This window comes from Perognathus longimembris, chromosome 8 (genome assembly GCF_023159225.1).
Source record: "Perognathus longimembris pacificus isolate PPM17 chromosome 8, ASM2315922v1, whole genome shotgun sequence".
Lineage (NCBI taxonomy): Eukaryota > Metazoa > Chordata > Mammalia > Rodentia > Heteromyidae > Perognathus > Perognathus longimembris.
In genome coordinates this window covers 8,183,759-8,202,120 of record NC_063168.1, presented here as the reverse complement: position 1 = coordinate 8,202,120, position 18,362 = coordinate 8,183,759, and the positions used below count along the sequence as shown (strand labels likewise).

General features: G+C 49.6%; 1 protein-coding gene and 1 long non-coding RNA gene across 4 annotated transcripts in view; one reads left to right on the top strand and one right to left on the bottom strand.

The window, feature by feature from the left end:
• Fhl2 (four and a half LIM domains 2) overlaps positions 1-18,362 on the top strand; it is a 67,081-nt gene that overhangs the window by 27,535 nt on the left and 21,184 nt on the right. The window contains exons 1-2 of one of the 3 annotated variants that reach the window (XM_048352477.1): positions 1,126-1,171; positions 14,391-14,574. In XM_048352477.1, the coding sequence (XP_048208434.1) occupies positions 14,419-14,574 (156 nt within the window). In that variant the 5' untranslated portion in view covers positions 1,126-1,171; positions 14,391-14,418. Of the gene's footprint in view, positions 1-1,125; positions 1,172-3,002; positions 3,259-14,390; positions 14,575-18,362 lie in introns of those variants that run through there. The other 2 variants (XM_048352478.1, XM_048352479.1) reach the window with 2 other exon arrangements.
• LOC125356132 lies at positions 2,459-17,772 on the bottom strand. The gene is made up of 3 exons (XR_007211824.1): positions 17,403-17,772; positions 8,269-8,273; positions 2,459-2,500 (listed from the first exon to the last, which is right to left on the bottom strand). It is a non-coding gene; the product is annotated as an uncharacterized LOC125356132 (long non-coding RNA).

The following is an 18,362-nucleotide window of genomic DNA, read 5'->3' as shown; positions in this document are numbered from 1 at the left end:
CCTTCCCCTGGGAAGAGACTGCTCTGGCTTCATGTAGAGGGCTTGGTCTTTTTGTGTGGAAGGCAACCCTCCCTCCATACACCTGTGCTTCCAACCCTTGGAGGAACCAGGAATGGCTATCTGCTTTCTCAGGCCTTTGAGAAGTGTGTTAGAAATGGCTGGGGAAGTTGGGATGTCAGGTAGGCCTAAAGACACCCACTTGAAAGGAACCAGGCAAGACAAAATTGACTTCTGCAGAAGGGTGTGCCACCAGCCAGAGCTCCGGCCAGCAAGCAAGCACGCACCTGGGTCAGGCTGCTCCCTTTTTATCCCTCACCCAGCAGGCCCGGCCCCTGGGTTCACATTGGCCCAGCTCAGGTACACTATCTGCAAGAGGATGTGGCTTCATTCACCGTGCGCAATTAAAATTCAAAGTAATTAACAAGGGCCAAGCCACCTGGCCAAAGCAGACCCTGGGGGAAAGCCATTCCCTCAAGAGTCACCGAAGGGAAGCCCAACGGTGGGACCTTCCCTTCATTCCCTCCTTCCAGGAACAAAGATCCTGGATGAATTCCTCGGGGTCCTGCGCAGGAGGCCTCGGCCAGGTGAGCCCCCAAAGTGTCCCCAGCGCGGAGGCGCCACGGCGCGCTTCCTGCCTGCTCCGGGGAGGAGAAGGAGCTCGTCCATCCTCCCACCCGCGGCTCCCGCTCGGCGTCGGGGCCCCGCAGACCGCGTCCCCCCCCCCCCCCCCGCCCGGCCCGGCCCGGCCCCACTCCGGCCACGGCCCCCCAGCGGAAGCTCGTTCCCGAGCCCGCGCACGAGTGCGGCCCGCTCCGGGGAGCGGCGTGCGCCCGGGGCGCCCGGGAGCCCCAGAAAGAACGGCGCCAGGAGACAAAGGGATGGCCCGGGGAGGGGAGGGGGGGGCGCGGTGCCCGGGGGGCGGGCGCGGAGACGCGGCGACCCCGAGGCCGGGCTGGGGGCCGCCGGTGCCAGCCCCGGCCCCGCGCCGCCGCCGCCCCGCTTCCCGCGCTCCCTCCCCCGGCGGCGCGCGGCTCCTTATTTGGTCAAATGACTCGGCGGGGGTTCTCGGGGGCGGCGCCCGCTCCGCTCCGCTCCGCTCCGGTCCTCTCCGCTCCGCCGGCCGCCTGCCCACCCCGCCGCGTCCCGGAGCTCCGCGCCGCCGCGCCGCGCCGTGAGTGCCTCTCCCTGCCGGGGACCCGGGCGGTGGGGGGGGGGGGGGGGTCTCCGGGGCGCCGCGATCGCCGCGCGCGGGGGGGGCGCAGAGGGACCCCCCGAGGGCGCGGGGGGTGGGGGGGCGAACGTGGACGGAACACCCGGGAAAAGGGGGCCCTGACGGGGGTGAAACGGGGGGGGGGGGGGTCGGACTGGACCTGTGCGTTCGGAGGCTCCGGAGAGGAGCTGAATCGTGGGGAGAGGCGAGCCGAGGTGGGGGTGGGAGTGGGATCGAACCGTGGAACCAGGAGGCTTGGGAGGGCTGCTGATCGCGAAGGGGAGACAGACGGGACCCACTGGGTGGGGGGTGGGGGGGCCCGAAACTTGGGGGCGGGCTGGAGCCATAGGAGTGGGGTCTTGGGGAATGAGTGAGAAGCCGAGCCCACGAAGGGAGACCTGGAGAGACCCGGGATGGGGGAGGACTCGATCCTGGGAGAGGGGAAGGCCACGGGAAGGGAGCCTGAATCCCGGAGGGAGGCGTGGGGGAGACCGAGCCGAGCGGTGGTGGGAGGAGAGACCCAGAGAGGAGGGCTCAGGATAGAGTGGACCAGAACCGCGGTGGGGAAAGGTGAGCTGAGCCGGGGTGTGCGTGGCCGCGGGGGGGCAGGCGTGGACCCAACTACCCAGGGACAAGCCCTGGACCAAGGTTGCACCGAGACTGGTTGTCCATCGGAGCCTCTGACTGTCCCGCGTCCTGTCTCCTGGCCTGACCACTGAGAGAACTGGTCTTGGCGTGGAGCCCAAGGCAGCCGGTGCGTAGTATAGTTTGAGGGCACTGGAGGCTCACTTCTGTAATCCTAGCTGCTCAGGAGACTGAGGTCTGAGGATCAAGGTTGAAAGCCAGCCCAGGCAGCAAAGTCTGTGAGATTCTCATCTCCAGTTAACCAGTACAAAGCTGGAAGAGGGGCTGTTGCTCAAGAGGTAGCACACCAGCCATGAGGAGAGCGCGTGGAGACACAGTCTAGGACCTGAGTTCAAGCCCCACAGACTGTCGGTCACCTGCCCGGTTACCTCCCAGGGTGACTCCTGCAAAACTTCAAAAAAAAAAAAAAAAAAAGAACCAACTGCAAAGTTAACGAACTTTCATTTGGGGATGGGAATATGGCTTAGTGGTAGAGTGCTTGCTTAGCATGCATGGAGCCCTGGGTTCGATTCCCTCATACCACATAAACAACAACAGCAAGAAAAGCCAGAAGTGGCGCTGTGGCTCCACCAGCCTTGAGCAAAAGAAGCCAGGGACAGTGTGCAGGCCCTGAGTTCAAGCCCCAGGACTGGCAAAAACAAAAAACTTTCATTTGTTTTCGGTGGAAGGGTTGTGATGTGTGGGTTGCCATTGTGGAATAGGTTGATTTTAAAGGAAGAGATGGTCACATTCACTTTCCAGTCCCCGTCTGGGTCCACTGGCCCGAGGCAAAACCGTTTGGGTGAAAGGTGTGTGGTTTTTTTTCATGGCAGGCAGCCTGTGGCCTGCATTGTCTTGCATGGCTAGGGGAAAGGAGGAAGTCCCAGCTCAGGTTTAGGAACAGAAGAATTGTCCTCAAAACACTATTCTACAGGAACCTCGCATTTTTTTGGTGCTGACTGTGCATGCGTCTACTTTATAATAATATATTAGAGGGAGGAGGCCTGTGGTATCAGGAAGATTATTTGGACCAGAAAAAAAAACATTTGTAGCAAATATTACATGTACAGAAACTCCTAGTCCATGAGCTATCAGTAAACAGAACTCAGTGAAAAATATTTCGTTGCGCTGGTGGGAATAATATAGTTTTCACAAGTTTTCCAGATTGAACGAATCCCAAATTTGTAAGATTATCAGTCAGTATAGATAGTTGGATTTCGACCCTGTTTATTCCCTTGTGCTTTAACACGCACTTTCTGAGCGGCACAGTGATGGGAGTGTCATGCCCACCAGTTCCTATGTGGGGCTCTTCAACCTCCTTTCAGGTCACAGACTCACGAGTACAGCACCAGCGCATGCACCCAGCCTGGAGCTAGGCTGTTGAAATGCCCATCTGGGATGCCCATTAACCTGCCAAACCACCGGTGTCCTCGTGCCTCTTTCCTCAAGTGGGAAGGCAATACATGATGCTTCTGTGGTAGCGTTTTTAAGCCTGTATGTCATAAGCAATGTATATAGATTTGGTGATCTCATTTTCACAGGTAAACTGAATACAGAGAGATCAAAATAATGTTCCCCAAGGTTTCTTAGTTGTAAATATTGGCCATGAGAACTGTCACTTAGTGGTCAGCTTGACCGCTAAGCTTCTGACCATTGAACTCTTATGAGGGTACACTGAATATCTTAACTGAGGCCTTCTGCTGCGTGCTTTGATATAAAATTTGCTTGTCAAACCATATCCAGTACCGAGAGATACACAAACTGCAGACGAAAATGCCACGCTGAATACAGAGCGTCAAGAGGCCTGGGTTTTGTTTCTGTCTTATACCAAGGGCCTCTCTCCCAGTGGCTATGACTCAGGCTGCCTCGCTTGTAAACAAGGAGGACTGCTCTGGCTGGGATGTGCTCTGACCTCCAAAGTTCATGTGCTGGGAGCTTGGTTCCCTGTGTGGCAGTGTTAGGAGGTGAGCCCTAGTGAGAGGTCAGTAGGTCAGTTGGTGTCATTGCCTTTGGAGGAGGTTATGGGACTCCATTCGCTTCCTTTTGGCAGTGTGATCTCTCCCATCTTACCTGTTCCTGCCATGGATCACGAGGTCCTAGCCAGGACCAAGCTGATGCCCTAGAATTTTCAGAACTATGAACAAATAGACTTCTTTTCTTTATAGAGTTAGTGTGCTTCAGGTAGCTCATTAAAATAATGAAAAGTGAATTCATACAGGGCTGGGATAGGCAGACTATTCTCAGACTCAGCTGCCAGGAAGTACATACAAAATTCCTGGAGCCTGGTGAACCAAAACGTTAGCTATGAGATATTTCTGTGTTGTAATAATAACTTAAAGCTACCTTTACTTATCAATTATTTCAGGTAGAATTACATTAGGGGGCTACTTCCTCCAAAAGCCCATCTTAAACAAAATGTACATACTTACCCAGGCTTTCTGTGGTTTCAGGTCACTAGGCTGGCATTTTAGCTTTGAGAAAGTCAAGTGAATTTTTTCTGTCATCCTGAACTACAGATTTCAACTTTACCTCCTGTAATGTGTCCACTTGATTGGCTCTGAAGGTGCCCAGATAGTTGGTCAAATATTTAGGGTGTGTCACTGAGAGGGTTTCTGGAAGAGATTAACATCTGAGTAAAGCAATCTGCACTGTCTAGTCTGTGTGGCCCTTAGCCAGGCCATTAAACACCTAAATAGAAGAAAAAAGTAAAAGGGAAGTCCTCCAATGGGGACTGTGCCTGGACACGGCTCGGCTCCTTTCTTCCTTTGGTCCAGGCCTGAAACATTGGCTTTTCCTGGGTCTGTTCAGACTGGAACGTTTGACTCTATAGGTCTCCAGCCTGCTGACTCGAGATGTTAAGGAATTCTGTTTCCAGCTATGCACTAGTGTTTCGTGCCTAATACTAGCTACTCGGGAGACGATCACAGTTTAAGCCAGCCTCAGCAGACAATCCATGAGACTCATTTCCAGTTAACTAGGAAGAAAAAGCTGGAACTGGAGGTGCAGCTCAAGTGGTGGAGTGTCAGCCTTGATCAGAGAAAGCCTTGTGAGAGCACAAGGCCCTGAGTTCAGAAAGCATGGTAAACAACTCACCAGCTTCCAGAACCGAGTGATCCAGAATCCTTCAATAAGTTTAGTTATAGATGATCCCCAATTTACAGTGGGGTTAATTCAGATACACCCATCTGATGTTGATGGAATTGTAAGCTGGAAGTACACCTGCCCTCTTGCATGTTCTAGCTCAGCCATACAGCCCCCTGTAGAGTGACAGTTAATTCCTCCCATGACCTGGAGCTCCTTGGCTGCCCAGTATAAGACAAGATGCTTGAAACCACATAGTGCTGGTTCATATTCAAACCCAGGTGTTGTTGGCTCCCATCTGTAACCCTAGCTACTCAAGAGGCTGACATGTGAAGGATTGTGGTTCAAAGTCAGCCTGGGCAGATAGGTTTGAGAAACTTATTTCCAATTAACCAGGAAACAAACAAACAAACAAACAAGACAGTAGAGGTGTGGCTTAAGTGATAAGAGTACCAGCCTTGAGTGGAAAAAGCTAAGTAAGACCATGAAGCCTTGATTTTTGTGCCAAATACTAGTGTTCGTGCACACACATACACAATTCACATTCAAAATTTGAAGTAGTATCTACTGGAAATAGATCACTTTTGTATCATCAGTATAGTAAAAAAAAAAAAATTACAGGTAAGCTTGGCCCTAGTGGCTTATGTCTGTAATTCGAGCTATTCAGGAGGCTGAGAATCAAGGTTCAAAGCCAGCCCTGTCAGGAAAGTCCATGAGACTCTTGTCTCCAAATAACCAGTAAAAAGCCTTGAGCTGTGGCTCAAGTGGTAGAGAGCAGCCATGAGCAGGAAGAAAGCTAAAGGACTGAGCCCAGGCCTTCAGTTCAAGCCCCCTCGTATCAGCACATACACAGAATCACAAGTCATGGACCGTCCGGGTATATATCCATTTATCTACTACTGGTTCATCTTCTAAACCACCACCCCAGTAACATTTGTAAACACCCCCACCCCCACCCCAGCTCTTACTTGCACCTGTTTAAATGCTCTCACTTCTTGGTTCCTGATAGGCTAGGTTTGTTGTTGTTTTTTTTTTTTTTTTTCCTTTTGCCATAAGGTGAGCTTCTTCATGGCAATGTGCTAAGAGGTGTTGGTCAGTCTTGGGGCTCAGCCCTGGTGTAACACCCATGTGTGCCTTTCAGTCTAGAGCTGGACATCTCTTGTGTTATCCCTTGTCCTTAGCCTTCATGCCCCATCCCCAGTCTGCTCTGACGTGGCCGGGAACTTCAAGACATCCTCTTCCGTGCGTACGGGACTGAGTAAGGCAAGTAGTAGTCTGGGCCACCAGGAGAAGCAGCCGCCCTATTTTGATGAAAAGTAAAATTAGAGTATCCTCGGAGTCTGCAAATATTGAGACCCTCTGTTCTCAAGGAAACAGACCTATGTGGGATGCTGTAACTCTTGAATTAGGCCTTCAGTCATGGAATGGAAGAAGTGTGCGAGCCTAGCTCAGCAGGCTGATGCAGTTGCCATGACAACCCCACCCGGGAGTAGGGCTTTGCTGAGAAGGAAGAGACAGAGGTGGGTTCTTGTGAAAGCTGAGGGATAGCAGAGGAAAAGGCCAGTCTGGAGAGGATCATGGGAAATGGAGGCCAGGCCGATGGAGAGGGAAAAGGAAGAGGGAGGTCAGGTGGTGTTGGTTGTGTTGGTGGAGAGACAGGCTCACTTGTACACGTGCTCCCAACGTAGGAGCCTTTGGGTGGAGTCTCCATCTGTCCCCACGCCAGAGTGAGTTATGAACTTGAGACAGCCTGCCCTTCCTGCCTGAATCACTGGGGTTGTCTTGTATCTCCTGAAATGGCATGTTTGGAGATTAGCTGACAAGATAGAATCTTAAAGATGATTTACATTCTTTGGCGCTCCAGCTAGAGCAGGACGCGTTGGAGATGGTGTGTGTGTTCTCAGGTTCCCAGCACCTACCACGGTATGTGGGATGTCCCGATTACTCAATACACCCTCACCGGCCGGATTAAACAGTCTAATGCAGCTCAGAAAACAAGTGCAACTACTCTTTCACTCGTGGATTCAGGTCAGAAATTTGACTTCTATTGTTTTCTCCCGTTTGACTCACCATTGCAAGGTAAAGAGCAGCTTACCTCATTTGAGCATTGTCTCACACAAAATGTATCTTAGAAATCTCCTAGACAAGTCAAGAATTTCTTTTTAGTTTGAAAGTTACTACATAATAACACATCCTTTCCCCTTGCCAGTAGATACATTCTATAAGGGATCATTAAATGAGCCCGTAAGTATACAGTGGTAAGCATGGGCAAACTTATACCTTACAATCTAAAATGGTATGTAGTCCAAATGTCTCGAAGTTGGTTTTGAGTGAATTCCAGACATATTATTCCATTCCTAGATACAGCAACATCCCTTGCGCTGATGTCTTTTCTCCCTTTTTTTGTTTTTAACCAGAATTTCTACTTAAAAGAAGGGACTCAAGAGAACCGGGGGTTGGAGCGAGTCTTGCTTTTGTTATCAAACCGGCACATGTATTCTTTCACCAAGTCAGGGGTGTGAGTCCCTGACGGGGTCTGGGCAGAGCACTTTTGATTAGAGACTCTAGAGTGTCTGTACAGAGTACTCAGGGCTTTGGGTGGCCCAGAGCCCATGCTATGCTGGGGGATGGGCACTCTTCCCAGAGCCTGAGAGCATCTCCTGGCTGGCATTTTGCTTTTTGACCTGCCAGGCCTTGTGAACTGTACAGCTGTGTGTTCATATGAGTCCAGAGTCCAAATACAATAGAGAAAGCTCTCCCTGCTGTGGAAGCCGCCATTTGTCTGGGAAGAGGAATGACGCTGTTTGGAGACAGAGAGAATAAAGTTCAGGATCTGTCACATTAGCGATTTTAATGGCATCAGATGCCAAACCACACTACTTTTGGGGTTTGCTAAACAGAGTGGATTGTGCACATGATGCATTCCACGTTTTCTGGCTTGATTTCTGCTCTCATGCTTTGTACTCCAGGACGTTTGCATTTCTTTCCTCATTTGTTCTGCAAATGTTTACAAAGGCCCTATGTATGTTACCTGTTGATGGGATCTCAGTGGCCTGTACTGCCACCTGCCCAGTGCCTGTAGTGGCTGGGGGACTCAGGCAGTTAGAGTGCGGTGTGGTGTCAGGAGAGCATTGCCTTTTTAGTGGGGCACCAGTGGCTCACGACTGTAATCCTACCTACTCAGGAAACTGACGTCTGAGGACCATGGTTCAAAGTCAGCCTGGGCAGGAAAGCCCATGAGACGCTTACTTCCAATTAACCAGAAGCAGAGCTGTGGCTCAAGAGGGAGAACTCTAGTCCTGAGTGAAAAAGCTAAGGAACAGTGACCAGATCTTGAGTTAGAGCCCTAGTACCTATGCTCACGTGCACATGTATACACATACACACACAGCATCGCATTTTAAAAACCCATTCTTGTGAAGAATATAGTAGACCAGCTTTACAGTAGACCAGCTTTATTGATTCTTTAAAACTCCGGTTGGTTGTTGATAGCATTGGCATGTCCCATTGGGTCTCTGGCATTTAAAGGTCAGCATAGTGGAGCTGGATATGGTGACACATGCCTATAATCTCAGCACTTGGGAGGCTGGGCAGAAGGCTGATACGCTTGAGGCAAGCCCGGCCTATATAATGAGATTGTGTCCCAAGGAAATAAAAACAACAACCAAAGAAAAAGGAAAGCCAGCATCACTTTGTCCAGGGCTTAGCTAACTGAGCTGCTTTTGCATTTGCTGTGAAAAGGGCTTGGAGACGTTCTAGATTTCTCTTCAGGAAACGGCTGCATCAGAAGCTTATCATGAAGCTGAACTAATACAGAGAAACTCTTGGGGATCTGAAGGGGAAGAAGAAAATGGTCTCTGGGCATCAGATGGAAGTATGGATATGAATACAGGGCATGACACGCCTGTAACCCTCGCTCCTCAGGAAGCTGAGCTCTGAGAATCATGGTTTGCAGCCGTCCGGGTGTGAGAGACTCCAGTTAACCCCCAGAAAACCAGAACTGGCGCTGTGACTCAAAGTGGTAGAGCACTAGCCTTGAGCATAAAAATAATCTCAGAGATAGGGCTCAGGCCCTGAGTTCAGGTCCCACAGCCAGCAAAGAGGAGGAGGAGGAGAGAAAGAAAAGAGGCAAGAAAACAAGGGGGGCGGGCATGAAAACCATGGTTTGTGAAGATGTTTTTGCAAAGCTGGCCTGGTGTGGCGGCCCTCCAGGTTTCTCCTTTGGGATGGATGTGCTCCTACTCACAGGCCCTGGCCAGTGGGCCAAGATGAGCCTGCCCACTGGGTAGCCCTTTCCTGGGTGCTCAGGAAATCCTTCTAACTCCTAAACACAAACGTACTGAGCATGGTGGCACACCACAAGAGAATCGAGTTTGAAGCCAGTGTGGACTCCATAGCAAGACCCTATCTCAAAACAGCAACTCCTCCACGTCAGCATTCTCTAGCTCCGATTGTGCTGCCCTCTCTCCTCCCTCACCCCCCCCCACCCACCCTTTTTCCTACCTCTCTCTACTTCACCTTTATCCTCTTTCCATTTTCCTCCCCTTTCCTCCGGTCTCTCTTCTCTTTGTGGCTCTGATGCTCTCCTCTCTTTATACGTTGACAGCTTTTAAGTCTGGAGATTTACACACCCTATTTAGAAACCCGTGGACGTATCTCGTTTTATCTGTAGCTTAATTGAGCCCCGGCACCCTGGCTCCCTTGCTTTCTGAACCTGCGTTTTGCCACTGACTGGAGGCCAGGATGATGAGAGACGAAGAGATCAAAGCCCTCAACTCCCGTCCAGTGAGCTGCCCCTGGAACCTGCCTCACCTGGCCTCAAACCTGTTCCTTAATGTCCAGGTTATTCAAATACTCTGCTTGCTCAGAGCGAAGAGCGGCGGGGGCCTCAGGAGGCTGCTTTCCTTGGGAAGAGGGAGAACTCCAGGACACTGTAATTTGGATTTGACTCAGTGAATCCCATGTCAGCAACCACACCTAGTGTTTGGTTGTCTCCCTGCATGCCCTTACTCAATCCTTACAGCATTCCTGAGTGCCAGGTAATGGGGAAAAACTAATATAACCTTGAGGTGCGGTGTAGGGTTCAGAGAGGGTGGCGGGAGGGGAAGAACCTTACATGTCTCCTCCATTTATTGGGAGAAAACATTTCAGAACTGGACTCTGACAACATGACATCATTTTTAGGAGTCACTGACCCTGTTTGGTCCCCACCCCCACCCCTCTGTCCCTGTCTTACATAGGTGGAGTGGCTTCCATGCAGTTAACAATTACTGGAGCCTCCCTTCACCCCTCAGCACTGCGCTGTTGCAGGCTACGGAAGGCAGGCAGGCAGAATCCTGTTACCTACCGGGAACACCCAAGTCCATGAATGAACAGAGCACTCTGACTCTTGGCTCGGCCCTTTGCTTTTTGGTTGCATCTCTTCCTATCCCTGCCAGCAGCTCTTCCAGCTTCCTGGTGTGCGCCTGTCCTGCCTCTGACCTGGTTTTCACTCCCGTTGCGTGGCTTCCTTGTCCCTTGACCTCTAGCATCACTTGCTCATCTCTTCCCAGCACAGGTGCTTCCCTTCCCGGAAGTCAGCCCTGGCCCACCCGGGACTCCTCCCTGTTCCTCTGAGATCTTTGTTTCTCTTGAGCTCTCAGCATGGAGGTTTGCCTTCTGGCATAAGGTGCTTGCCCTCCCTTAGACCACCTGCCCGAGTAGAAAGCCCTGAATCTCTCTCACCGTTGTTATCTCCAGCTTCGCCGGACATCCAGCATGCGATTCCAGCTTAACCAACCAATGTTGCTTGAACAAACAGGTGTTTTGTAGGATTAAAAAGTGCACCAGACTAGCTCATGCCTATAACCTTAGCTACTCAAGAGACGGAGATAGGAGGATTGCGGTTCGAAGTCAGACTAGGCTAGAAAGACCACGAGACTCATATTTCCAAATTACCAGCAAAAAGCCAGAAGCAGAGATGTGGTTCACATGTTAAGAGAGCCAACCCTGAGTGAAAAAGCTAAGGAGTAGAACCCAGGCCCTGAGGCCAAGCCCCAGTATATATATATATTCCCAATAAAGAAGGCTTACGATGGATACTATAACTTTATACAGTTCTCTAAAAGGAAATATTCTGGGGCTAGAGATAGTGGTAGGATACATGCTGAGCATTTGGGAGATTCTAGAGTTCAAACCCTATCCTCTTCCTAAAAAAAAAAAGAAAAAAATTCTCTTTGGTAGGAGGGATGGTCTTGAATCCTGTGCAGCCGAGTGAAGCTTGCAGCTTTCTCATTAGTTGAGACGGTCAAGGAGAGTGCTTCTTTGCAAATCCTTAAGACAACCTTGTCAGATAAAAGTGCCTTTGCTGTGCTCCAGTTTAGTGGTGGTGGTTCATTTCTAAACCCTGCCAGTTGGATGTTGCAGAAAACAGTTGTGATCTCGTAGCAGAGATAAGGAATGTGACAATCAGAAATGACTGTATAGAAATGGGGGCCTGGGCTATCAGCCAATTTGGACCCTGTGAGCAGGTCAGAACTGCTGCGCCATTCCTGTTGGAACCCAGGGTCAGCGATGGTGACCTGTAGCACAGTCATACTGTAAGTCCTGCTTATGCTCATGTTTCACCCTTGGATTATTTTTCTACACCGGACACAGAGCATTAGAGAAGGTGGCAAGGCATATAATGAGGATAGGATCTTCTGAGCATGACCTTGGAGGGAAGGGGTGCCTCTCAGAGGCTTCAGTCACAGATGTGGTCTTCATATAGCTGGCTACACAGACTACAAATGGCCTCCTTTCCCCCTGCAGGGCTGGTACTTGTCCAACACCTCAAGGAACCACTCCTGATTAAGACTCAGTGTTCTGCTGGGTGCTGGTGGCTCATGTGTATAATTCTAACTATGAAGGCTGAGATCTGAGGATCACAGTTTGAAGGTGGCCCAGGCAAAACGGGGTGAGATTAATCTCCATTCACCACCAGAAAGCTGGAAGTGAGTCTTGAGTGCAAAGGCTGAGCAAGGATACAGGGCCCTGAATTGAACCCTCCCCAGTACCAGCACACAAAGGAACAAACAAAAGATTGGGAGCTTGTTTCTCCCAAGTGCAAGAGCTGTGGGAGAGAGCTCCTGAGGTGACTCCTGGTGGCTCGTCACTCCTGGCTTCAGTTTTTCCATGTGTAAAATGAGGTAGTTGTAGATAATCTCAGGATTTGTTTCTAGCTGTCCAACTTCCAGAGTTACAGTCCTCTCCCATATCTTCATTCCTCTGTGTGAAGAGAACAGGCTGTCCCTCGTTCATTTCTCTTGTTCAGCTAAATGGCAGCCTTTATTGGGAAAAATACCTATGTTGGCATGACAAATTTCAACTGGAGTGATGTCAGCGATGGCCAAGTTCAAAACTAATAACTTAAGAGTTACAAGAAAGCCCGGGATCTTCAGCCGGCAGAGTGGCAGGCCTCCCGGATGACCTCAGCACAAAGGCTGGCCATATGTTGGGTTTCAGAATAATAGCTCAATGCTCATGGGCCCCATCTTGTGATGTTATCACAAGAATGTCCAGACAGTGTTTTCTTTAACTCTAGGAAGAGGACTGAGGAGAACATCTTGCCACGTATATCCAGCTGCACATCTAATAGTCTTGGAAGGAAAGTACTCTATAAACACAGATATAATGGAGGATGAATGCTTGAGAGATATTCCCTTCTCAGCTTATGCTTGTCATAACTTTCTATATACAAGAGTATAAAATTGATAAACACTATTAAATTTGCTATAAACCTAAACCATGCCACAATATTTTATATGTTTCAGAGTGTCTAATTCTGGAAATTCACTCCCCGGTATTTTGAAGTGACTGGAAATTGAATTGAATTATGAAGCATTTTCTCAGAGTTACAAAGCTAGCCAGTGTGCCTGTTTTAACAACTTAATGAAGCTTTTTCCTTTTAGCAAATTAATTTTGGTCACCTAAGAAAATTTCCCTTAAGAAGAATCAGTCCTTGATAAGAAGAGGTGACATCGATCAAGATGCATGGTATTCATATTGTTTTGTACAACTACTTAAAGATAAAAAAAAATTAAGGATTAGCTTTGAGTCTTCTTCATAGTGGACTTTCTCTCTCTCTTTTCTTCGGTAATGATACCGGGACTTGAACGCAGAGCCTCAAAGCTCAAGGTCGCAGCTCTACCCTTTACGCCGTATCTCCACTTCTGGCATTTTGCTGGTTGATTGGAGATGACGCTCTCAGAATTTTCTGCTCAGGCTGCCTTTGAACTGCCATCTGAGGATCGCAGCTGGAATGATAGGTTTGAACCACGGTGCTCTGCCCCTGGTGGACTTTAGTTATCTGGAATGTTATGGTCATAATCTCACGGGCATGGAAAGTGAGACCTACTAGCTTTCCAACCCCCACCCCTCAGGCCTTCCCTTTGTCTCTGCGCATATTGTATTCTGATCCTGGAAAAATGGGACATGTCTGGAGGCACATTCTTGTTCTTCTTCGTGACACTTGAGGTATTGCCTGGAGAGCCCCTGGCAGTTGCCCCTGCCTTTTGGATCAGGTGCTAATCCTTATTCCTGGAAGGGAGCCCTTCCCTTTATCCTGTGCTCTGGGGACAAAGAAGGGTGCTGGGCATTTATTGGGAGAAAGGACTCTCTCTGAGGAACCTTGGCTGTTTCTCTAGGGTTTGGGGCAGATTCTACTCCCTGATGCAAGGCTGGGGTATAGGTCAATGCTTTCTTCTCGGATTTCCCTGTCCGATATCTCCCTCCACCCCACCATTGGTTTCTTCCTGTTCAGATGCATGAATCACAAAGGGGAGCATGTGGGAAATCTTTTTATAGCACTGGACATATTGTTTCTACGCCTGCATTTCTATTTTGGAGGTAGCGAGAACACAAAGAGGCAAGGCAGGGTCACACATCGGTAGTGAGCCCACAGCCAGACCTGGCGGATGGGGGCTCTGACCCTGGCCTCCCTGAGTCCGGCATTCTCCTGTAGCCAGTCACGATTGGGACGTTCACAGTGGAGTGCTAGCCAGGTGCCACTGTCTCGCGCCCGTAGCCCTAGCTGCTCAGGAGGCTGAGAAGTTGAGGATTGCAGTTCAAAGCATGCTTCGGCAGGAAAGTCCTTGAGACTCAGTGTCTAGGCCCTGAGTTCAAGCCTCAGTACCAGGACAGAAAGAAAGAAAGGAAGGAAGGAAGGAAGGAAGGAAGGAAGGAAGGAAGGAAGGAAGGGGAGTACGTTCAAACTGAAAACTGCTCAACGAATGAAAATAAGTGAATCGTTAAACATTAGTTGCATAGCAAGGTTGAGTTGAATGAATCCAGGCACACACACACACACTTGCACATGTGCAGGCATGCCCTTGCACAAACACTCTTGCCCTTGGCTGGATCAGACAGGACAGACAGATGGGTCCCGGCTCACGCCTTTGAGTTTGTGACTGGTGGCGAGCGCTCACTGAGGCCCTTTCCCATCTCCTCTTTTTGACAGGTTGCTGTAAACCGGGGTGAGTGTCACCATGACTGAGCGCTTTGACTGCCACCACTGCAATGAATCACTCTTCGGCAAGAAGTACATCCTGAGGGAGGAGAACCCCCACTGTGTGGCCTGCTTTGAGGCGCTCTATGCCAACACGTGTGAGGAGTGTGGCCAGCCCATCGGCTGCGACTGCAAGGTAGCTCCCTGCACCCCCTTCTGGCCACTCCGCTATGCCCTCTGGGTGTTCCCCCAAACCAGGGTCTTCTAGCATGATTTGTGCAGAAGACCTTCTTATGCCCCACTGGGCCCTGCCTTCTGATCTCCCTCTGATGCCCTGGGACCTTTCCTGGGGCTTTGCCCATCTTGCTCAGGTGAGTGACACTAAGACGCCTGGGCTCAGCGTCCCAAGTTCACTTTCCTGTTCTCGTTATGAGTGCCTTTATCTTTCCTCACTCTCTGGCCAGCACTGTACCTTTCTTCCGGGCAGTGTTCTCTTGCTCCTGTCTGTTTGTTTCTTGGTGACTAACTGGGAGCAGGTGCTGCCCCGTAAATATTTAATGAATGGATGTGTACACGAAGAACTGGAGCCAGCTCCTAGATAAACGGACACATAAAAGCACCAACGTCCTGGAGGTACTTGGGGCTCTATTCCTTTTAGTGGGAGAAGAACAGCACCTTCTGTTTTGTTAACAGTGTACAGAGAAGGGATTAATATCTCCCCATGGGTGGCACAGTTGGTTCAGTAGAGGCTGCTTCCTCCCTGACTAGTGGTTGAGGGTCAGGCCCTAACCGATACTGCTTAGCATGTCCTTAGGCCAAGCTAGACTATACAAGGACACTGGGGGGGTCTGTGTTCGTCAGCTCTACAGTACTGTGACAGCATGCCTGAGGTACAACAACCTATGAGAAGATTTATTTTAGCTCACAGTTTGAGAGGTCTCAGGCATTGGTCAGTTGATGGCATGTAGCCAAACATCCCGAGGAAGGAAAGACTGAGACATGAAGGCACCAAGGGTCCCAATAGCCCCTTCAAGGGCATGACTTCTGGTGATCGGAATTCCTCCCAAATTCCACCTCCTTATTTATTTATTTTGTCGGTTGTGGAGCTTGAACTTGGGGCCTGGGTGGTGTCCCTGAGCTCTTTTGCTCAAGGCTAGTGCTCTACCACTTTGAGCCACAGTGCCACTTCCGGTTTTCGGGTGGTTAATTGGAGATAAGAGTCTCGTGGGCTTTCCTGCCCTGGCTGGCTTTGAACTGCATTCCCCAGAGCTCAGCTTCCTGAGTAGCTAGGATTACAGGTGTGAGCCACCAGCACCTAGCTGTTTCCTCCTCCTCCTCTCAATAATACCACACTGAGAACCAAGCCTTTAACACATGGGCCTTTGAGGGTCATTTCAGGTTCACATTCTGTCAAGGGCCATTTGTGTCTCTAGTATCTTTGTTTACCTGTAGAACTGCTGTAAAAATGGAAGTGTCCCCAGAGCCACAGAACTGATTACGCGTGGGCCTCCCTCAAGGCTTTGTCGGACTTAATCCACAGCATTTTACTATGGTTTGCTTCCATTTCTTTGTATTTCTTTGAGGTCTTTGCTGCGCTCCTCCACGGTTGTAAATATCAAGACAGAGCTGAGGAGGAACTGACTCAGGCTGTGTGTGCAGCTGGAGACTGATAGGTCCAGTGTGTGTCCCTTACCGTCCTCGATCACCTCATTGCTAGAATCCACTCCCGAGGCTTCCCCATCCCGATTTCGGGACTGAGGGGAGGTTTCTGTCTGGTGACCTTTGCCCTGAACAGAAAGTGTGGCTATAGACCTGGGCCTCTGGGAACCAAGCTGTAGAGAGTTTAGCTTTGGGAGTGGCATGTGCAAGGTTAGAAAAGGAAACTCAGCAGTCATACCATTTCACCTTTGAAACACACAGAGGATTGAGAGAGAGGTGACCTGGCTCGATTGACTTTCTTGAGTTTTTAACTGGTGCATCTTGCTACAGCTGAGAAATATTCTTTGTCCTTGTATGAATTGTTTTCCATCACTGTTGACAAAACCCTTTAGGATAATTAGCTTAAAAAGGAGAAAGGGTTATGTTGGCTTTCTCCCATGTAGTGGATAGTATATCATGGCGAAAGCATGGGGCAGAGCCAGAACTGTTTATATCACCACCCAGAGAGGAAAGAGAGGAAGAGGAGGGGCCAGGGTCCCACAGTGCCCCAGTTGCCTAAGAGTCTCTCATGAGGCTTCATTCAATCTAAACAGCTCCACTCTGGGACCGAGCTAACACGTGGGCCTTTAGAGACATTTGAGATACTGACTATAGGAGTCTCTTTTCACTTAATAGGCCAAACACGAGCTGAGCCACCAGCCCAACGGCCTAGTTGCAGTCCCGGCTGAGTTGTCTCACTAGCTGTTTGAACCCAAGCAGGCTCCCTCACTCCTCTGTGCCCTTTCCAACCTCTGTGAAGTTGAGAGAGAGTGGGAGGCCTGCTTCACCAGAGTTCCTACCCTAAGTCCATGCAGAGTCTTCGCACTAAGTGTCAACGGTGAAGCCACAGACTCCAGGCTTGCTCCTCCTCCTGACAGCTTCCCTGTTCTTTTTGTAACCATTCCCTTCACGGGATTCTGAGAAGCCTCTCCCTTTCTCCTTCTCAGTTCTCCCAATGCAAGCATCAGTAAAGACGTCCAGTAGGAGAATTACTAGGTAGAGGAAGTCATCGTGATTTTATACATGGATAGCTTATACATTATTACATGGATGTTTTATACATTATTTTTTTACCTGGATAAGAACTATGTAAGCTGGAGCTGGGAATGTGGCTTAGCGGTAGAGTGCTTGTCTAGCGTGCATGAAGCCCTGCGTTCAATTCCTTAGCATCACATAAACAGAGAGAGCCAGAAGTGGTGCTGTGGCTCAAATGGTAAGGCGCTAGCCTTGAGCAAAAAGAAGCCGGGGACAGTGCTCAGGCCCTGGGGTTCAAGCCCCAGAACCAGCAAAACAACAACAACAACAACAAGGAACTATGTAAGCTACTAAGAAGCCCAGGTGTCTGACACAGTTGTTCTGACCAGAAACCGCTCCAGTTGAAAAGAAAGAGTCTGTCAGTTCCGCTTGACCAGTGGCCAAAGTACAAACAAAACCAACCCCACTTCTCATGTGTCCAGTGTGATTTGTAAGACCCATCATCCCTGCAGAGATGTTTTATGAGCAAATAAACAAGAGTCTGCTTTGTGGGGCCAAAATCAACTCAGCTGCTGCAAAATTCAGGAGGTAATCTCTGAACTTTTCAACCCAGATTCATGTTTTAAGATGTGCTGATTTACTCCACATGACATTCTGCATGGTGGACCAGAGAGATATGTACAATCAAAGTTAGTCTTTGCTATTTGGGGACTTCAGAGTATTTGTGATAGGTTTTTTTTTTTTTTTTTTTTTTTTTTTGCCAGTCCTGGGCCTTGGACTCAGGGCTTGAGCACTGTCCCTGGCTTCTTCCCGCTCAAGGCTAGCACTCTGCCACTTGAGCCACAGCGCCACTTCTGGCCGTTTTCTGTATATGTGGTGCTGGGGAATCGAACCTAGGGCCTCGTGTATCCGAGGCAGGCACTCTTGCCGCTAGGCTATATCCCCAGCCCCAATGTGATAGTTTTTTTTGATGTCTAAAAATTATATAGTTGGGGCTAGGAATATGGCCCAGTGGCAAGAGTGCTTGCCTCCTACAGAAAAATTATATAATTGACTATGTGGAAGAAACAATGATAGAAAAGTTGTTTCTGTTATTTCAGGAAATAAAACCAAAACCCCAACAGCAGGTAAGGCGCTGCTTGGTATAGCAACTGAGCATGCAGCTCTGCTTGTTAAAGGGTCATGGTACTTAGAAGTTACTGGCCAACCTATATTTTCTTGAATTTCTAAAGCCAAGATCTTAGGCAGACTAAAAGAAATCTATAATACACACACACACACACACACACACACACACACACACGCATATTT